Source organism: Cololabis saira, chromosome 9 (genome assembly GCF_033807715.1).
Source record: "Cololabis saira isolate AMF1-May2022 chromosome 9, fColSai1.1, whole genome shotgun sequence".
Lineage (NCBI taxonomy): Eukaryota > Metazoa > Chordata > Actinopteri > Beloniformes > Belonidae > Cololabis > Cololabis saira.
The window spans coordinates 44,937,265-44,955,146 of record NC_084595.1 but is presented as its reverse complement, the minus strand read 5'-3'; the positions used below and the strand labels follow the sequence as shown (position 1 = coordinate 44,955,146).

At 44.0% G+C, this 17,882-nt stretch overlaps 1 protein-coding gene across 1 annotated transcript in view; it reads right to left on the bottom strand.

The window, feature by feature from the left end:
* LOC133450780 (voltage-dependent N-type calcium channel subunit alpha-1B-like) overlaps nt 1-17,882 on the bottom strand; it is a 245,093-nt gene that overhangs the window by 126,471 nt on the left and 100,740 nt on the right. The window contains 3 exon segments of the mRNA XM_061729657.1: nt 227-308; nt 8,987-9,073; nt 12,551-12,666. Of these exon segments, the coding sequence (XP_061585641.1) occupies nt 227-308; nt 8,987-9,073; nt 12,551-12,666 (285 nt within the window).

The window sequence follows — 17,882 nt, the reverse complement described above, 5'->3', positions numbered from 1 at the left end:
GGAACTAGTAGCAGTGGTCTGCCAATCCTCAGTCTACCATCACTGCTCACCTTTGACAACATTTGGTTGTAAAGACCAAACAGCCAGCCAACCAGGACTGTGTTGGGGGGGGGTTATCATTCAAGTCATTGATAATGGTGAGATTTATGAGCTGCCAGCAACACAGGGATGCTATGGCGTGATCATGTAGTACATTGTGTCTCCGTTCCATGTGTGGTCCTCACCAACAGATGAGATGTCTGTGAAGTGGTCGTCGCCCTCCTCTGCACTGATGAGGTCATTCTTACTCTTTTTAGTCCTTTTCAACACTGCAAACACAAGAAGGAATAAAATTAGTCAAAAGTATTTTCTAGCAGTAGTCCAACCAATACTTATGAGTTCTAACTGATAAACCAGGTAAATATTGAGCACCAGGTAAAAAACTGATACCCAATCCCTGTTGTTGTGTTTTCTTTTTTGTTACACGATCAGGTGTCATCTTTCCTTTAAGACCAAAAACAGACTGTTTAGTGCCACTCTTTTTTTTTCTGTGCAGGATAGCAAATTTTAAATCATGTAAATTATTTGTTACTTAATGACTTTGTTGCCACTGAAAAACAAAAACAACCTGGAATGTTATGATTGACTGTCTGATTAAACTCAACTTGTTTCAGCTTCATGAAAGGGAAAAGACAGAAAGTAACTCGGGTATGTTGAAGTAAACCTGCTCTTGACCAGGTTTACTTAATAGAGTCAGTTACCATGGTAACAGGCTTCCAGTATGAGTTACCCTACATCTTGCCCGGGGTTAAGCAACCTCGCTCTATGAAACCGACCCCTGGAGCATCAAAGTTCTTTGAAATAAGCACAGGCAGGAGTCCAAAATAAACACACACACACAAAACAAAAAGCTTTATTCGAGAAAAAAAAACAACACAAAAGGGCATACAGAAAAACTAAAGAGCAAAAAGTAGCCAAACAGGGTGTTTAACAGACAGACGAGCAGGGAGGAAGAAAAACACAAGGAAACAGGGGTTGATGAGACACAGGTGCAAACAATCAGCAGAGATGGACACAAGGAAAGTCAGGATAGAACTTCATCCTAAGAGGGAGAGTTTTAAAATAAAGCAGGATTTAAGTCATGAGAAGAAGACCAAACCAGAAGAAACAAGATCAACTCAAGAAAGAAAACCAAACCAAACAGAAATCCTCGACCATGACAGTCACTGTAGGTGTTGCTCTGGGAGATGGGTAGGCTACTGTCTTAAGGGAATGTAAGCAAACACGCAACTAACTATACTGGATTCACTCTTTACTTTAACTAAGTGAGCAGCCCAGTTGGAGGGAGGTCTCACCAACTGCAAACTCTACTCAGACAGCACTCAGTAACAAGGCAATCAGAAATGAAAGCTGCAAGCAGCGATGAACGGGCCCTCGCACCCTTGTGCACGTTCAGGCTGCAGTGGAAGCTTGTATGACTTGATGTAGATTCTTCAGACCTGGACATTTAGCGGATGAAACCAGCCACGACTCTCTATATCAAACCATTCAAAAGTTATAGCAGAAAGTAGGAACTATCACATATCGACCAATCAGAAGAAGGGGCGGGGCTAATCTGCACCAATTATGGTCAAGGACTCAAAACCATGTCCAATGCCACCACCCATGAGTATTTATGTCAAACCATTCAAAAGTTATAGCAGAAAATAGGAACTATCACATATCGACCAATTAGAAGAAGAGGCGGGGTTAATTTGCACCAATTATGGTCAAGGACTCAAAACCGCGTCCGATGTCAAACCATTCAAAAGTTATGCCAGAAAGTAGGAACTATCAAATATGGACCAACTAGATGAAGGGGGGGGGCATGCTTTTTGGCGTCTATTGTCGCCACGGTAACGCTTTTGAAAGAGAAAAGTAATGCGCATCATCGCAGTATGGAGACGCACATTTTGATGTATAACACACCTGGTTACGGTTCGGGCCGCATTAACGGCCGAAGAAATGGCATAAATTGCACCAAAATTACACGATTAATTCAAAATGGCTGACTTCCTGTTCGGTTTGGGCCATGGCGCCAAGAGACTTTTCTTTAAGTTGTGCCATGATACAGGTGTGTAGCGATTTTAATGCATGTACGTCAAACCGTATTGTGGGGCTTGAGGCAAGAAGTTTTCTAGGGGGCGTTAGGCCACGGCCATTAATGCAAACCATTAAATATCAAATTTATCACCAGGCCTGGCTTGTGTGCAAAATTTGGTGACTTTTGGGGCACGTTTAGGGGGAAAAAACGCCCTCATTTCGTCGGAAGAAAAACGTGGATAACAAAAAAAACAACAAAAACAAAAACTCCTACAGATACAATAGGGCCTTCGCACTGTCAGTGCTCGGGCCCTAATAAGAAAAGAAAAAAGCTGAAACCATTTAGCACTTTAAATAAAGTGAGATGTTACCTGGAAGAAGACAAACTAGGAATTGATGGAACGCTACTGTGAAAGCGGTCCATGGAAAGAGTCAAGTGCATCTTATGTTGAACCTACACTGATGTTATTTTAACTGTGATGGTTTTATCACAGCTGGAAATCAGGGAGGATCCAGAGTGAGGACGCTAATATACAGCGCAGAGTAATCCTGGAGACATTAAGCTATAAAAACAAGCAAGGAATATGAGAATGGTTTGCAAGAAAAAGATGAGGAGCAGAGATCCAGGAAAGCAGGAAGATGATAGTCTTCCAACAGTGCAGAAGGGTGTTATTAAAGCAAGGATAAATGAATTACAGCAGGATGCCTGCAACCAAGGTTGCAGAGCAACCAAAATTATGATTTGTGTAACTGAGAAGCAGAAAGACATACACCAAGGAACTTTTAAAGTCTCAGCCGCTAATACACACAAAGACAACGTTTCTGGTACCCTTTTATTAAAAAAAGGAAAACCCAAAATGGTCACTGAATGAACTTGAATCTAACAAAAGTAATAGTAGTTTACAGAAAAATGACTAACGAAAATCAGACATTACTTTTTAAGTCATGGATCAACAGAGTCATTGAGAAAAAAAAGACAACCAATGAAACGGTCCTTGTCAAATTAGACGGTACCCTCAGCTTAATACTTGGCTCCACAACCTCTTGGGCTGTGAACTGCCCCAAGGAAAGCTGGAGATCATGGCTCGGTGAAGCCAACAGGATCACATCATCTGCAAAAAGCAGAGATGGAATCTTTTAGTGACCAAACCAGATCCTCTCCACCCCTTTGCTGCACGTGGAAACTCTGTTCATGAGAAGTTCTGAACAGAATTGTTGTGCTGCAGATTGTGAAGTGGTGGTGGTGGTGGTGAGGATCAGCACCTCCAAATCTGAGCCCTTGGTTCTCAGTCAGAAAGAAAAGGCAGGCATGCCTTGTAGACGGCTGCTGCTGAAGATTAACGGCATTTATAGAATATCTACAACATCTTGCTGCTTACGCTGAAGGACTGGCAATTCCTTAAGAAGTCAAATCTGCTCTGTCCCTTCTTATAAACAGCATCAGTGACTACGTTTACATGCAGTCAAAATTCGGGTTATTGCTAATATTCCGGTTACTGAAACATTGGGAATATTCCGTTTACATGATAATTAATCATTCAGGATATCTGGATCAAACCAGCGATGCACAGAGAACATCATGACGCAGTTCCCATCATTTCTGCTTCTTCTTCCTGTATCCAAATTCAAAACAAATGCTGCTTCGCGCAACTTTTCGCTCACCTTCTTTTAAATCTGGCTATCCCGGTACTTTCTACCGTCTACAAATGCAGAAATGTTCATATCTTTCATTACATTTATGAAGTGATTAGTCTCCTCCTGGTCTTGGTTTCTCCGTGTTTATAAGAACTTCCTGGGCTCAAAAGACCAGGATTCCTTGTGAACAGAGCATGTGCAGAAAACACATTCCTGTTCCGTTTGATGGGGATATTCCGTTTGGCGTTTACATGACCCAATATTCAGGTTTTAAAAGGAGTAACCCAGGGGTCATATTGGGGTTTTTAAAAACCCCAATATGAGCAAATTTGGGTTAATCAAAGGGGTTATTGGTGTTTACATGGCCGTACAAATTCATATTCGGGTTTTAAAAGGGTTATTGTGCATGTAAATGCAGTCACAGTTGCATCTCCAGTCCAGTCTGCTGTCCAGGCGAACACTGAGGTATTTATACTCCTCCACCAGTTCCATTTCCTCTCCCATGATGGAAACACTATGAGTTAATCCTAACACTCCTAAAATCCACAGTTATCTCTTGTATCGCTTTCACATATAAAAAAGGAGGAAATCCTTGGTCTCTTTGTCAGACCCTCTGCCGGTGCAGTGGGTCCTGGGTTCCATCCGCTCAACAACAACACCCAGCTTCCTGGGGCAACAGCATGCAGGTTCTTCTGGTGGACAACCGTCCCCACACTCGCCTTATCTACAGTGTTGTGCAAGTTCCTACTTCTCATGAACTAGTTCAAAGTTCAGTTCACATAGTTGAAAATAGTTCACCATTTTCATTTTGAACTAGTTCAAATTCAGTTCATTTCAATATTTTTAGGTGAGAAGTATGAATGAAACGCCCCCCCTATCCTAAAACTGTTCACTGTATACCAGTGGTCTTCAACCCTGGTCCTCAGGACCCTGTCCTGCATGTTTTAGATGTTTCCTGCTTCAGCACCCTGATAGAAATGACTGTCATTAACAGACTTGTGCAGACCTGGATGATAAGCTGATGGGTCTTCTTGGTCTTTCCTGATCATTTTGTTTGATTGTCAAGGACTCGCAGATATTTCCTCACACTGGACGGATGCTTTAACTCCACAGGAAGTTTCAAATGTGAAGTTGACGAGGCAGACGCTCGGACTTGTTTTCTCAGTGCAGGTGGACATAATTTGCACAGAAAGGTTAGATTTCTCCCGTCGGACTCTTTGGGAGACATTGTGTAAAATTCCTGCAGATAATGATAAGGATCATCATCTGACGACTCGCTGACGCTGCGACTGCAACATATCTCTTCACCCATCAAGGCTGATTTATGGTTCCGCGTTAAATCGACGGCGTACCCTACGGCGTAGGCTCCGCGTTGGTGTAACGCAGAACCATAAATCAGCCTTCATTCATAAAAACTGCACCGGGCTCGTGGACTATTTTAAATGTGCCGCCTGCTGGTGAAATGAGAAGGATTATTCCGTAATAATTGGACCTAAACAGTGAAGCTGAAACTCACATAATCTGAACAGTTCAAATTCCAGTTCGTGATCTGCAGAATGAACAAGTTCATGTTCAAGTTCTTTATGTGTAAATATGTTGCGTTCAGTTCAACGTTCTCACAGAAATGAACGTGTTCAATGAATGCTTTCATTTGAACTCGTTCATGCACAACACTGCTTATCTAGATCCAATAAAACACTTCAGGGACATTACAGTCCATTCAACAGCGCCAGGTTGGACCTCAGACAGTCCAGGAGCTCAGTAATGCCTAGTTCCAGATGTGGGGGGAGATACCCCAGGACACCATCCGTTGTCTTGTTAATTAGCATTAGGAACAGGGGTAGGTGATCCTGGTCCTCCAGGATCCTGCACGTTTTAGGGTGCTTCCACCTCTTTCCTGTTTGGAGCAGTTGTTCCGAAACAGGGAGCGTTTCCCCCTAAAGATCGGTTGGTTTGGTACATGTGAACACAGCAATCGAGCTCAGACAAAACAAGCGAGCCGAGATCTCCTAGGAGAGGTTAGGGTTCGGTTCTCGGCTCGCTTCCATTCCAGACCTGGAGCGGTTAATTTTTTTTATTTGGAGTGAGAACATAATCCACACAGCAACCGACCAACTCCATTCACGTGTATGTGCTGCCGCGGCGCAAGGAGAAGAGTCGGTGCAGCCTCCACCACCTTCTCTCCTATTGGACGTGCCGAGATGTCGTCCCAGCGCGGCACGGTGGAATTAAAACTTGTTCAATTCGGGCAGGGTTTGCGCGTTGCAAACGCCGCGGCAGGCGGCCTCTGGCCCGCAGAGCGGTCCGCTCTTGCGCCGGTAGCACATGAATGAATGGGAAAGCCGGCGGCGGCCTGGGCTTTGCGCCCTCTCTGTGAAAGGGTCTTGTTGTTTTTCCTGGGGTACGGAAGAAGAGGAAACTCCTTCCGTTAATTTCTGACCAATGAGAGAACAGTTGGTTCATGGCATTTGTTAACAGCTTTGAACCGCTACAGACGGTTGCCTTGTGAACACAAACACCACGAACGAGAAACGAAACAACTGTATCGATTAAGCCCCTGAATCGGAACAAAACAAACGGGCCACAGGTCTGAAAGCACCCTTAGATTTGTCCCTGCTTCAGTACACCCTGATACAAATGATTGTGTTATCATCAGACTGGTACAGACCCGGATGAGAAGCCGATGACAACCATTCATTTGAATCAGGTGTGTTGATCAAGGAGATGTCAGAAGTATCCAGGACCGTGGCACCTAAGGACCAGGACTGACTACCCCTGTATAAAAAGCCAAACACACCTCGTCCAAACACCCCCCCCCCAATGGCTTCTATCAGTATGGTTCAACTTTGTTCTTAATTGGTTAGTTTTCATGAATCTATATGAAAATGAGTTGGTGTATTTTATTTTCCTTCAATTAGGGAGCATTCTGACATTTCACTGAATTAATTTACTGTTCTCAATCAATAAAGTGTTTTTGAATTTAATTTAAAGGGGACCTATTATTAAAACATGTTTTTTCTTGCTTTAACATATATAAAGTGGTCTCCCCTCAGCCTGACAACTCAGAGAAGGAGGAACGAAACCAGATTCTGCAGTGTCTGTACAGCCGCCCGGATGATCCGTCCAGTGTGATGTGGATCTACGAGCCAATAAGATTCTGCGCATTTTCGTTACGTAACCAAAATCCAAACCACGTCCTCAACTATAAAACCGTGTAACTGCATGAGCGTCCGACTATCGTAGCACTGCGTGACATCGTCTCTCTGTCCATCTCCCTCCAGCAGCTGCCACTTTATTGAGGTTTTTGTAGTGAAATGAGGAGGAATCATAGAGATAACTTCTCATTTCAACTAACTGGATCAGCCGTTCCTCATCATGACTGTTTCCTACAGCGCTTTCAACCGGCTTTCAACGCGAGCGACAGGAAGAAAATAGAAGCAGGACGTCCGACAAATGTTCAGCTCAAAACGCTGCGTCGCTGCGGCCAGTTAGGACAGTCCAATAGAAAATAAACAATGGAATTGATTTTGTCGCTGACGCTCACTCACATCGCATGCAGTTAGGACACGGTGTAACTCCGCCGGCCGGAGCGTTCGCCATTTTTTCGTAGCGGTGTATCGCGTCATTCAGGCAACCAATCAGCACAGAGCCTCATTATCCTAGCCCCACCCACTCAGAATCCCTCATATACCCCTTTTACACCAAGCTGGTTCCAGGGCTGGTGCTAGTGCTGGTGCTAGAGCCGGTTCGCGGTTGGTTCTAAGTAAGAACCGTTTGCTTTTACACAGAGCTGGTGCTGCCCAGGAGCTGGCCAGAGAGCCACGTCATCACGTCACCACTCCCCCTCGTTTTCATCCCCACCCTGATCAGGAAGCTGAGAGCCAAAAGCTGTTTTAATTTCAGCTGTAGCGCTGTTAATATGGCACTTTATTAAGTTTTAATATTTTTTCAGGTATAGTAACCCGTTAAGATCCCCAACCTGGGCTCAGTTTTAATTTCTGGCTGACTGCCGGCCCCGGAGCTGATTTATGGTTCCGCGTTAAATCGACGCAGAGCCTACGGCGTAGGGTACGGCGTACGGCGCCCGTCGCCGCGTAACCTACGCCGTAGGCTCTGCGTCGATCGTCGCAGCCGGCAGCCCCGGGGGACAGCAGCTCCTCTCCTCCTACGTAACATACGCCGTAGGCTCTGCGTCGATCGTCACACCATATGAGGAACCGACAATTAAAAGCTGTTTTAATTTCAGCTGTAGCGCTGTTAATATGGCACTTTATTAAGTTTTAATATTTTTTTCAGGTAAAGTAACCCTTTAAGATCCCCAACCTGGGCTCAGTTTATCCAAATAACGCCTGTTAAGAAATTTGACTCGAGAGCCAGCAGCCCCGGGGGACAGCAGCTCCTCTCCTCCTCCGTAACATACGCCATAGGCTCTGCGTTGGTGTAACGTGGAACCAGAACCGCGGGCTGGGAGGCGTCCCTGCGGGCCAGGATTTTTTATGAAATAAATGGATGGAGCTGCGCTGCATCGGCGGGCTCCGCAGCCTCGCGTCCAAGCGTCCCAGGGCTGGAACGCTCCCCTGCGGGCTCAGACGCGAGGCTGCGCCGCTGCATCGGCGGGCACGGAGCCCGCCGACGTTACTGTTGGTGGATTGTACCGTAGACCACTGCTGCTTCTGTTTTACATCCATTATTAAATAAATGGATGTAATAATAAAAGAGTCTGCTAACTTCAACGCTCCGTTGTTTAAAAACGGCGCGCTTCCGTGTTTATTCTGCTCTGGTTGTTCAGTAACACCGCCCCCAGCACCGCCCCCAGCCCCCGACGTAACTGGTTCTTACGCCTGGCCCAGCAGCTCAAAGGGGCTGGCGTAGCACCCGTTTTGAGAGCCAGGAGCCGGTGCTTAGGCTGTGTAAAACCAAAGAACTGGTGCTAAGTCTGGCTCTAGCCCAGAACCAGCCCTGGAACCAGCTTGGTGTAAAAGGGGTAATAGATAATGAGGTTAGAACCAGTAAAAATAAAGACATGGCCCAGCGGCTGAATTTTTAATTTATATAGAAAAAACAATCAAAAGCTTGTTTTTAAGACATTCAAGGCCTGTTTAAAATAGACATTAAATGCCATAATAGGTCCCCTTTAATTTCACATAACCTGACATGTAGAGGAAATAGAAAACAAACGTTACACTTCAAATCATTTCCACCTAATGAGACTGCAGTTAACATAGAAACTGGCCTTTGCTCCAACCTGTTTCTAAACTGAGTGTGACATTAAGATAAAGGTCGTCCTCACCAGAGTTGTTGTGTTTCTTTTTGTACCATGCTCCATCCAGCGACTTCTCCTCTGCATGCTTGTCTTCCTCAGCCAGCATCACCTCCTCTGCAACAGAAACGCTCCAACTGAATTCCAGCTGTTCACACTCAGGTGGCACCTATAGAAATGCTTTTATAAACAGTGTCAAATATGTGGAGCCCTTGGAATTAACTGGCTTTCTGCATTCATTTGCCAGAAAATGTGATTGTTCATGTTTGTAAGCTGTGTCCTTTTTCTATAGTGCTAAGAATTCCTCCAACAAGTCAACCTTAATTGCATCATCACTTCACCAAACCCTTTCCTGGTAGCAGTGTGGATTGTCAAGTTGTTCTTTGTACACCTGCTTGTTCAGTGACTTAGTATTTGCCAGTTCCAGTGACATCAGAGAGAAGTGTGAGCAGTCTTTAACCAACTCTATTTATAGGCAGCATGTCAAACTGTGGACTAATGAATTCTTAAACACTTTAATATGCTTTTGTATCCCATTTCAGCCTCATGCAGATGAACGGCTTCTGAACATATAGCTTCATAAATCTCCTAATCACCAGGCATGGTTCACATCAGTAAATATTCCTGACCAAGAGCAATGTTTGAGTGCCAGTTATCAATCAAAGTTGCTCTAAACTACACATCAAAAGTCATTTTATCCATTCTCCAGGTGTGCCAATTATTGTCTCCAGTTTGTTCCTGTTGAAGATACTAAAAGGTTCCATCCATCCCTTTTTACGGCTAATGCGTCTCAGTTAAGGAAAGCGGCTTCAAGTACAGAAACGATTCAAATTCACAAACTCAAAACGAGGTACAAAAAGAGGAACGTGGTGCAAATGAAAAACCGTGCTGCAAAAAACAAAGACAAATGCAGCATCATCAAACGCTGCAAATAGAGAAACGATGCAAAGCACAAAACGATATAAAACAAGAAACCATTTTCAAAAGAAAAACACTTCATAACCGGTCACTACAACCGGAAGTGCTCCAAACCTGCAGGTGGAGCAGCTGACTGAACCACAGTGTTTACATCCATGGTTTAAACGTACAGTGGGAACGGTAATGTGATTTTTATGACTATATTTATATACAATGTTTATATCACTGTACAACGCTGTACATTGTATCGTCTGGTGTAAAATATAATAAAGACAGGTCTCGTAATGTACAGTGATATAAACATCGTATAAAAATATAGTCAGATAAAAATCACATTATCGTTCCCGCTGTATGTTTAAACCATGGATGTCTCTACATCCCATGTGTCTGTCCATTGAGCTCTTACGCTGAGAGCGCCCCCTGCAGGTTTGGAGCACTTCCGGTTGTAGTGACCGGTTATGAAGCGTTTTTCTTTTGAAGATGGTTTCTTGTTTTATATCGTTTTGTGCTTTGCATCGTTTCTCTATACTCGCAGGCGGTGGGTTGCCTCCCTCCCGCTTCTCCCCTCTGTGGGGTTGCCGGTGGTCTGGGTTCCGGGCTCTTCCGTGTCGGCCTCTGGTCTCGCGGATGGCGGGGTTGCTCGCCCCCCTCCCCCACTATAGATACACTTCAGGTAGAGCTTTGTTTGGTTTATTACACACACACACACACACACACACACACACACACACACACACACACACACACCAGGCATGATCATATACATACACACACACACACACATAGACATACACACTGGCTCGTTCACCTGCATGCTGGCTCTCTAGTTTTTGGGTTTAGGTAGCGGTAGCGGTAGCTTAACTCAGACTGCGATCAGATCTCAAGATTTAGGTCGATTGCTGTTATTGTTTTGGTTGGCTCCGTGCCGGTTTCGTGTTTTGTTTGTGGTTTTTTGTTGCAGATTTCTAGTGCTTGACGTGTGTTTCCGTGTGTTCCTGCTTCCTGGATTGGCAGTGGATGTCGTCACCCCCCCCCCCCCCCCCAAAAAAAAAAAAGAATCACTGGGTTTGTATGTGTATATTTATGTATGTGTACGCATGTATGCGTATATATATGTATATATATTAAATATAGTAATAATGCACATATATATACTTTTGGTTTCTACCGTCATGGTATCAATCATTAATATGTGTGCAGACAAGGGAAGAAAAAAAAAAAAAAAAAAAAGAGTTTGTGAATTGGAATCGTTTCTGTACTTGAAGCCGTTTTCCTTAACTGAGACGTATTAGGCCGTTGCAGTGCGTTTGGCCCTTGTCGGCCACCGTACTTTTCTATCCCGGGGGTCTGCTGGAGCCTATCCCAGTTCATCACAGGTGAGAGGCAGGGGGCAAAAAGGTTCCATGTGATGCAAATTAGATTCCTATTGAGATTGATCCAGCGCCACAATAGTCACTTTACTTTCATCCTGACCCAAACGCTTACTGGCTCCGTTAGATCAGGCAGTAATCTCAATTTTCTGTGTCCTGTGGGAAGCACCAGATTTTCTTCCTCCCTGTGCTCCAGTCAATCAGCTGTTTTTGGTTCCCGACACAAACCTGTTTCTGCCAGCCACGTGCCACAGAGACAAAAGAAGGATGTTTGGCGTCTGAGTGGGGCGGGGCTGAACCCAATAGTGTATAGACCAGGGGTCGGCAACCCGCGGCTCTAGAGCCGCATGCGGCTCTTTAGCACCGCCCTAGTGGCTCCTGGAGCTTTTTCAAAAAGGTTTGACCTTTTTTTCCTTTTTTTCTTCTTTTTTTCTCTTTTTTTCCTTTTTTCTTCTTCTTTTTTTTCTCTTTTTTTCTTCCTTTTTCCTTTCCTTTTTAATCTTGACATTTCAAGTTTTTTCTCGACATTTCGACTTTTTTCTCAACATTTCGACTTTTTTCTCATGATTGTACTTCAACATTAATCTCAACATTTCCACTTTTTTATTGACATTTCGACTTTTTTCTCAAAATTTTGACTATTTCCTCAACATTTTGACTTTTTTCTCGACATTTCGACTTTTTTCTCGACACTTTGACTTTCTTCTTTTTTTCTTCTTTTCGCCTTTCGCCATTTGTCTTCATTCTAAGGCTTATACATACAAGACTTTTCATTTTTTGCGGCTCCAGACATATTTGTTTTTTGTGTTTTTGGTCCAATATGGCTCTTTCAACATTTTGGGTTGCTGACCCCTGGTATAGACACATGGAACTGGGAGTTTAAATGATTAATCTGCATTTGCAAACTCTTTTTGCACGAGTAGAAAATCCTTCTCAAAAAATAAAGTTGCAGAAGCTCCTGCTATACCTAATATCTGTTTACCGCTTCATCAATTGCGGACCTCTTAAATTACAGCGAGCTGACCTGAAAACCTGGTCTAGTACAGTTTAAAATATTTTTTCCAAGTATGGAAAAGTGTAATAAGGGACCTTTAATCCGTGATGTTCACTCCTTTTTCCCCTCCAGCAGTATTTGAGTGTTTGAAGCGTGTTTGAATTGCCGTGCTCAATAAAGGCAAAAGAAATGATAATTGTTTGTGTGTAATCATCTTAAGCACATTGTGTCAGCTAGTGTATTTTATTTGAGGATTAGATCAATTTGTATGGCAAATTGATAAAGAAAACAAGTAAACGTAGCTTTTCAAACCTGCTTTGCAGATCCACTCCAGGTAACCCGTCAACTCTCTCTCAATCTGCTGCTGCCGGCGGAGCTTCAGGAATTCTTGCCTCTTCTCCACTCGCTCCCGTTCCTTTGCAAACTCCCTGCAGGAATCAGACGTGTGAAATGTTAGCGCCAGATCAGAGAGAGGCAGCGCAGACTCTGGAGCTCTCAAGCTTGGTGGGTAATCAGCGGGAGAAAGAGTCCCGTGTCTTTAAGGTCACGTTTCCACATAGCCGGGTATTTACAGAAACGGATATTTCCCCCTCTACGTTTTGAAAAATACCATCATTTCCACAAACCCGCATAAATATCTGTTAAGGTGCTATGAGCAGCCAAACCTACAGGGGGCAGTGTAACGAGAAGATAAAGTCATGCTAGCCAATCAGAATCCTGGAAAAAAACATCAACAAATGACACGAGTAACTTCCAGTTACTTCCAAGATGAACGAGAGTCTTTCGTTTGGAGTGACAGAGAAGTGGAATTACTTTTAAGTAAGACTTTAGAATATAAAACAGGTAAAATAGAAAAAAATATTGACGGTGGCCAAACAAATTGTAAACACAGGTCTCACACATGACGCTGGTGACGTTTCTGTTGCATAATGTGACGTTCAGAAGCCTAAGGCCCAGTCCCAATCCCCCCCTAGTCCTACTTTTCACCACTACCCCTAAATTTTGTGCGTTCCCGTGAGGGTAGTGGTGTCCCAATTCCTCTTTGCATGTAGGGCTAGTGGACATAACGAGGGCTAGTGGACATAACGAGGGCTAGTGGACATATCGAGGGCTAGTGGACATAACGAGGACTAGTGCGTATGAATCTAGCCCTTCACAGTGAGGGATTTCAGATTCTGACTCACCGACCGAGGGCTAGAGAAATTTCCCAGAATGCTTTACGTCATCATTTGCAAACTGAATCAAACAAAAAAACATGGCGGACATTTCTCATTTTTAGTGAATAAAATCAATATTTTGATTTAGTTTCTGCATAAAAATGCGCTTTGATTACATTTCTAGCGAGAAATATATATTTTACTTTCATAATATTCACTCAGTACATAATCACTCGCTTGCTTGTTGTTGCAAAGTTTTTTCAGATCTCGCCAGAATAAAGGCTGATTTATGGTTCCGCGTTACACCAACGCAGAGCCGTAGGGTACGCCGTAGGCTCTGCGTTGGTGTAACGCAGAACCATAAATCAGCTCCCGAGCCTACGGCTCTTCTCATCCCAATCCCAATCCACAATATTATATGAAGGAGATGGTGTCATTGAGCTGAAATGGAAAATACACTGCAGGGAAACTGAAAAACTGAACCTTCTATAGACAGAGGGAGGATACTGGAATAACCGTGGAGGATCTCCAGTCCCCCCAGTCCCCCGGCGCTGCTGGACTGGCATGTATCCCAGTCAGCTGAGGGAAGCTCATCCTGCTCCATCCTGCAATGCAGAGACTGCCTGCCCTCCTGTGTGTGTGTACGTGCATGTAAATCTAATTTTGTGCTTTTATTAATATAAATATGTGACATATTTAAAAATATATCATGTATTTTATATAAAAAATGCACATATATATGCTTTAGGTTCTTACCAGCATGGTATTAACCATTAATATATGTGCGGACAAAGTAAAAAAAATAAAAAAATTAATAAAATGGGTGTGCAGTACAGTGATTTGCTAGAAGAATGGGTCTTTTTTTGCACACATGCATGCACGTGTCTTTGGTTGTTTTATGTGTGCAGGGAGAGCCAGTTCCAGTGGGGATTTCCCAGTGTTGTTGCAGTTTTCACACATATCTTACACACTAACTGACACCAACACAAATATGAACACAGCAGATGAACACACAAGGACATCACAGAGTGTTCACACTGAACACTGGCTTTCATTAATGTGCAGCCTTTTTTTTTTGGGTCATTTTTGACTCTCTGGACACAGTTTGTTTAATTGAATTGAACACATCCAGGAGTACACAGATTCATGCCTAAAAGCTGGTACAGCACACTGCTTTTGTGTTTGTGTAAAAAATTGGGAAGATACGGAAATGCAAATAAAATAATGTTCTACTTATAGTCTGACTCTTACTTCCTTGCAGATAGTTTCAGTCCAAGGTGTTGCATGATTTGTTTTTGTTGCACAGTTCTCCACATCCTCTGCAGCGACATCTCAGGCAAACCAGCCCAGTCTCCATATCATCTTCTTTCTTAGTCATGTTGTGGTTGTGCATTGTTGAAAAATGCATGCACATCTCTGGACAGTAGGTGGTCTTGAAGCCAGCACACCGTGCTCTGAAATTTTGCATGTACTTTTCAGTATTAATGCCATCATCATAAAAAATGGAAAAGAGCTTTTCCGAGGGCGCCGTTACAACCCAATACCATGACAGAGCCCATCTTTTGGAGTTATTGCTGATAACAGTCTGGTTGGGTCATGGGGGTTGGGTTTCTCTGTTCCTGTTTTATTTTGAAAGCCAGTGTCCTTGTGTTCTGTGTTTATATCTGCTCTTTCCCTCGCTCCCTGCTGCTCTGTACTGTTTTCACCTGACTGGTTTTCCTGCCATGTCACGGTTGGTTGGAAAGGAGGAAAGAAGGAAGGAAGGAAGGAAGGAAGGAAGGAAGGAAGGAAGGAAGGAAGGAAGGAAGGAAGGAAGGAAGGAAGGAAGGAAGGAAGGAAGGAAGGAAGGAAGGAAGGAAGGAAAGAAGGGAAAAAAAGGAAGGAAGGAAGGAAGTAAGGAAGGAAGGAAGGAAAGAAGGGAAAAAAAGGAAGGAAGTAAGGAAGGAAGGAAGGAAGGAAGGAAGGAAGGAAGGAAGGGAAAAAAGAAGGAAGGAAGGAAGGAAGGAAGGAAGGAAGGAAGGAAGGAAGGAAGGAAGGAAGGAAGGAAGGAAGGAAGGAAGGAAGGAAGGAAGGAAGGAAAGAAGGGAAAAAAGGAAGGAAGGAAGGAAGGAAGGAAGGAAGGAAGGAAGGAAGGAAGGAAGGAAGGAAGGAAGGAAGGAAGGAAGGAAAGAAGGGAAAAAAAGGAAGGAAGGAAGGAAGGAAGGAAGGAAGGAAGGAAGGAAGGAAGGAAGGAAGGAAGGAAGGAAGGAAGGAAGGAAGGAAGGAAGGAAGGAAGGAAGGAAGGAAGGAAAGAAGGGAAAAAAAGGAAGGAAGTAAGGAAGGAAGGAAGGAAGGAAGGAAGGAAGGGAAAAAAGAAGGAAGGAAGGAAGGAAGGAAGGAAGGAAGGAAGGAAGGAAGGAAGGAAGGAAGGAAGGAAGGAAGGAAGGAAGGAAGGAAGGAAGGAAGGAAGGAAGGGAAAAAAGGAAGGAAGGAAGGAAGGAAGGAAGGAAGGAAGGGAGGAAGGGAAAAAAGGAAGGAAGGAAGGAAGGAAGGAAGGAAGGAAGGAAGGAAGGAAGGAAGGGGGAAAAGAAGGAAGGAAAGGAGAAAAGAGGGAGGGAGAAGGAAGGAGAGAGCAGGAGGAAAGAAGGAGAATTAGGTCATTTTGACCCGAAGACAGTACAAGTGTTAACAACTGTCTGGGAAGTCAGGAGACTTGTTGGTGGGTATTTTCTTTTGTGAAAGGTGCAAGCATGCCAGTTCAGCCCCAGGACTCCTCTCCTGCAAGGCATGCTGTTGTGATGGGTGCAATATGTGGCTTCAAATTCACACCTAAAGTACTTCATTGGTCCACTGAGGGAAGTAAATTGCTGCATTATTCATGATTTGAGTCTCGTCCAGCAGCCATGGTGGAGGTTAATGGCTGTGGGCAGGAAGGATCTCCTGCAGGGTCTGTGTTTCAGCTGAGCTGAAGAACCTCTGACTGAACACACGCTGTTAGTGAATCCCTGTGTTGTGAAGAGGATTGTCCATGATCATATTTATTTGATAAATTATCACCCTTTGCACAATCAGCTCAAGAGGCTCCAGAACACTCTCCAAAACAGAACCAGCCATGTTGAGCCAGCTTGAATGAGAAAAAAGGAGATGATTGTTGATTTTAGGAGAGGCAGGATTTAATTGAATAGTTCTTCCATCATGGGAGAAGAAGGTACAAATACCTCATTCTGACTGACTGTAAACTGGACTGGAGATACACCATTGATGCTGTAAATAAGGAAGGACAGAGCAGACTTTACTTCTTGAAGAAGCTTAGGTCCTTCAGCATTTGCAGCAAGATGTTGCAGATCATGTGTAGGTGTGTTGTGTAGAGTTCAGTCACGTCTGCAGTCAGCTGTGGGGGAGCAGCATCACAACCAGAGACTTAGGGCCAATGCCAATGTTCACCCTACTTTCTACCACTAGCCCTAAGAATGAAGCCACAGGCGTAGGGCCTTGTAATGTTCCCTACGGATTGGGACACCCCTTGCTACAGTACGTCACTGCGTGGTTTACGTTTGGGTACGTAAGCGACTGCGTAGTTACGTTTGCACATACGTCACACCATATCAGGAAGCCCAGAGATAAGAGCTGTTTTAATTTCCGCTGTAGCGCTGTTAATATGCCAGTTTATTAAGTTTTAATATTCTTTCTACCGTCTACAAATGCAGAAATGTTCATATCACTTCATTACATTTATGAAGTGATTAGTCTCCTCCTGGTCTTGTGTTTCTCCGTGTTTATAAGAACTTCCTGGACTCAAAAGACCAGGATTCCTTGTGAACAGAACATGTGCAGAAAACAAATTCCTGTTCCGTTTGATGGGGATATTCCGTTTGGCGTTTACATGACCCAATATTCAGGTTTTAAAAGGAGTAACCCAGGGGTCATATTCGGGTTTTTAAAAACCTGTATATGAGCAAATTCAGGTTATTCTATTGGTGTTTACATGGCTGTGCAAATTCGGGTTATTGCCAATATTCAGGTTTTAAAAGGGTTATTGATGCATGGAAACACAGTCACTGTCAGTGATGATCAGCTAAGAGCAGAACTTAAGTAGACGCTTTTCCAGGATATACGGATGTGGGTCAGCTTTCACTGATGTATCTCCTCTCAGAACGCCCACACAGTCGGGATGAAAGCCCCGTGAGCGGCCCTGACCTCTGATTCCTCTGTGTGTGTGACCCCCTGCCTCCTCTCACACTTAGATTGTGGCCTTTAAATACTGACATGGCCCCAGGACGCCCCTGCAACTCAGCGTCAGTGACCTTCCACCCCCCTGGTAACTGTAACGCAGTCTGACAACGTCTGTGGACAACAGGGAACCATGCAGGCCCAGAACAAGAACAGGATTTCTGCTTTTTGGAGTTGGCGGTTAACTGGCATATCGACAAATTCAGAAACGTCGGCAGCTACTCTGGGACTTTCAAGGCTGCCTGGCTCTACTGATGGATCATGTCGTACTATCAAGA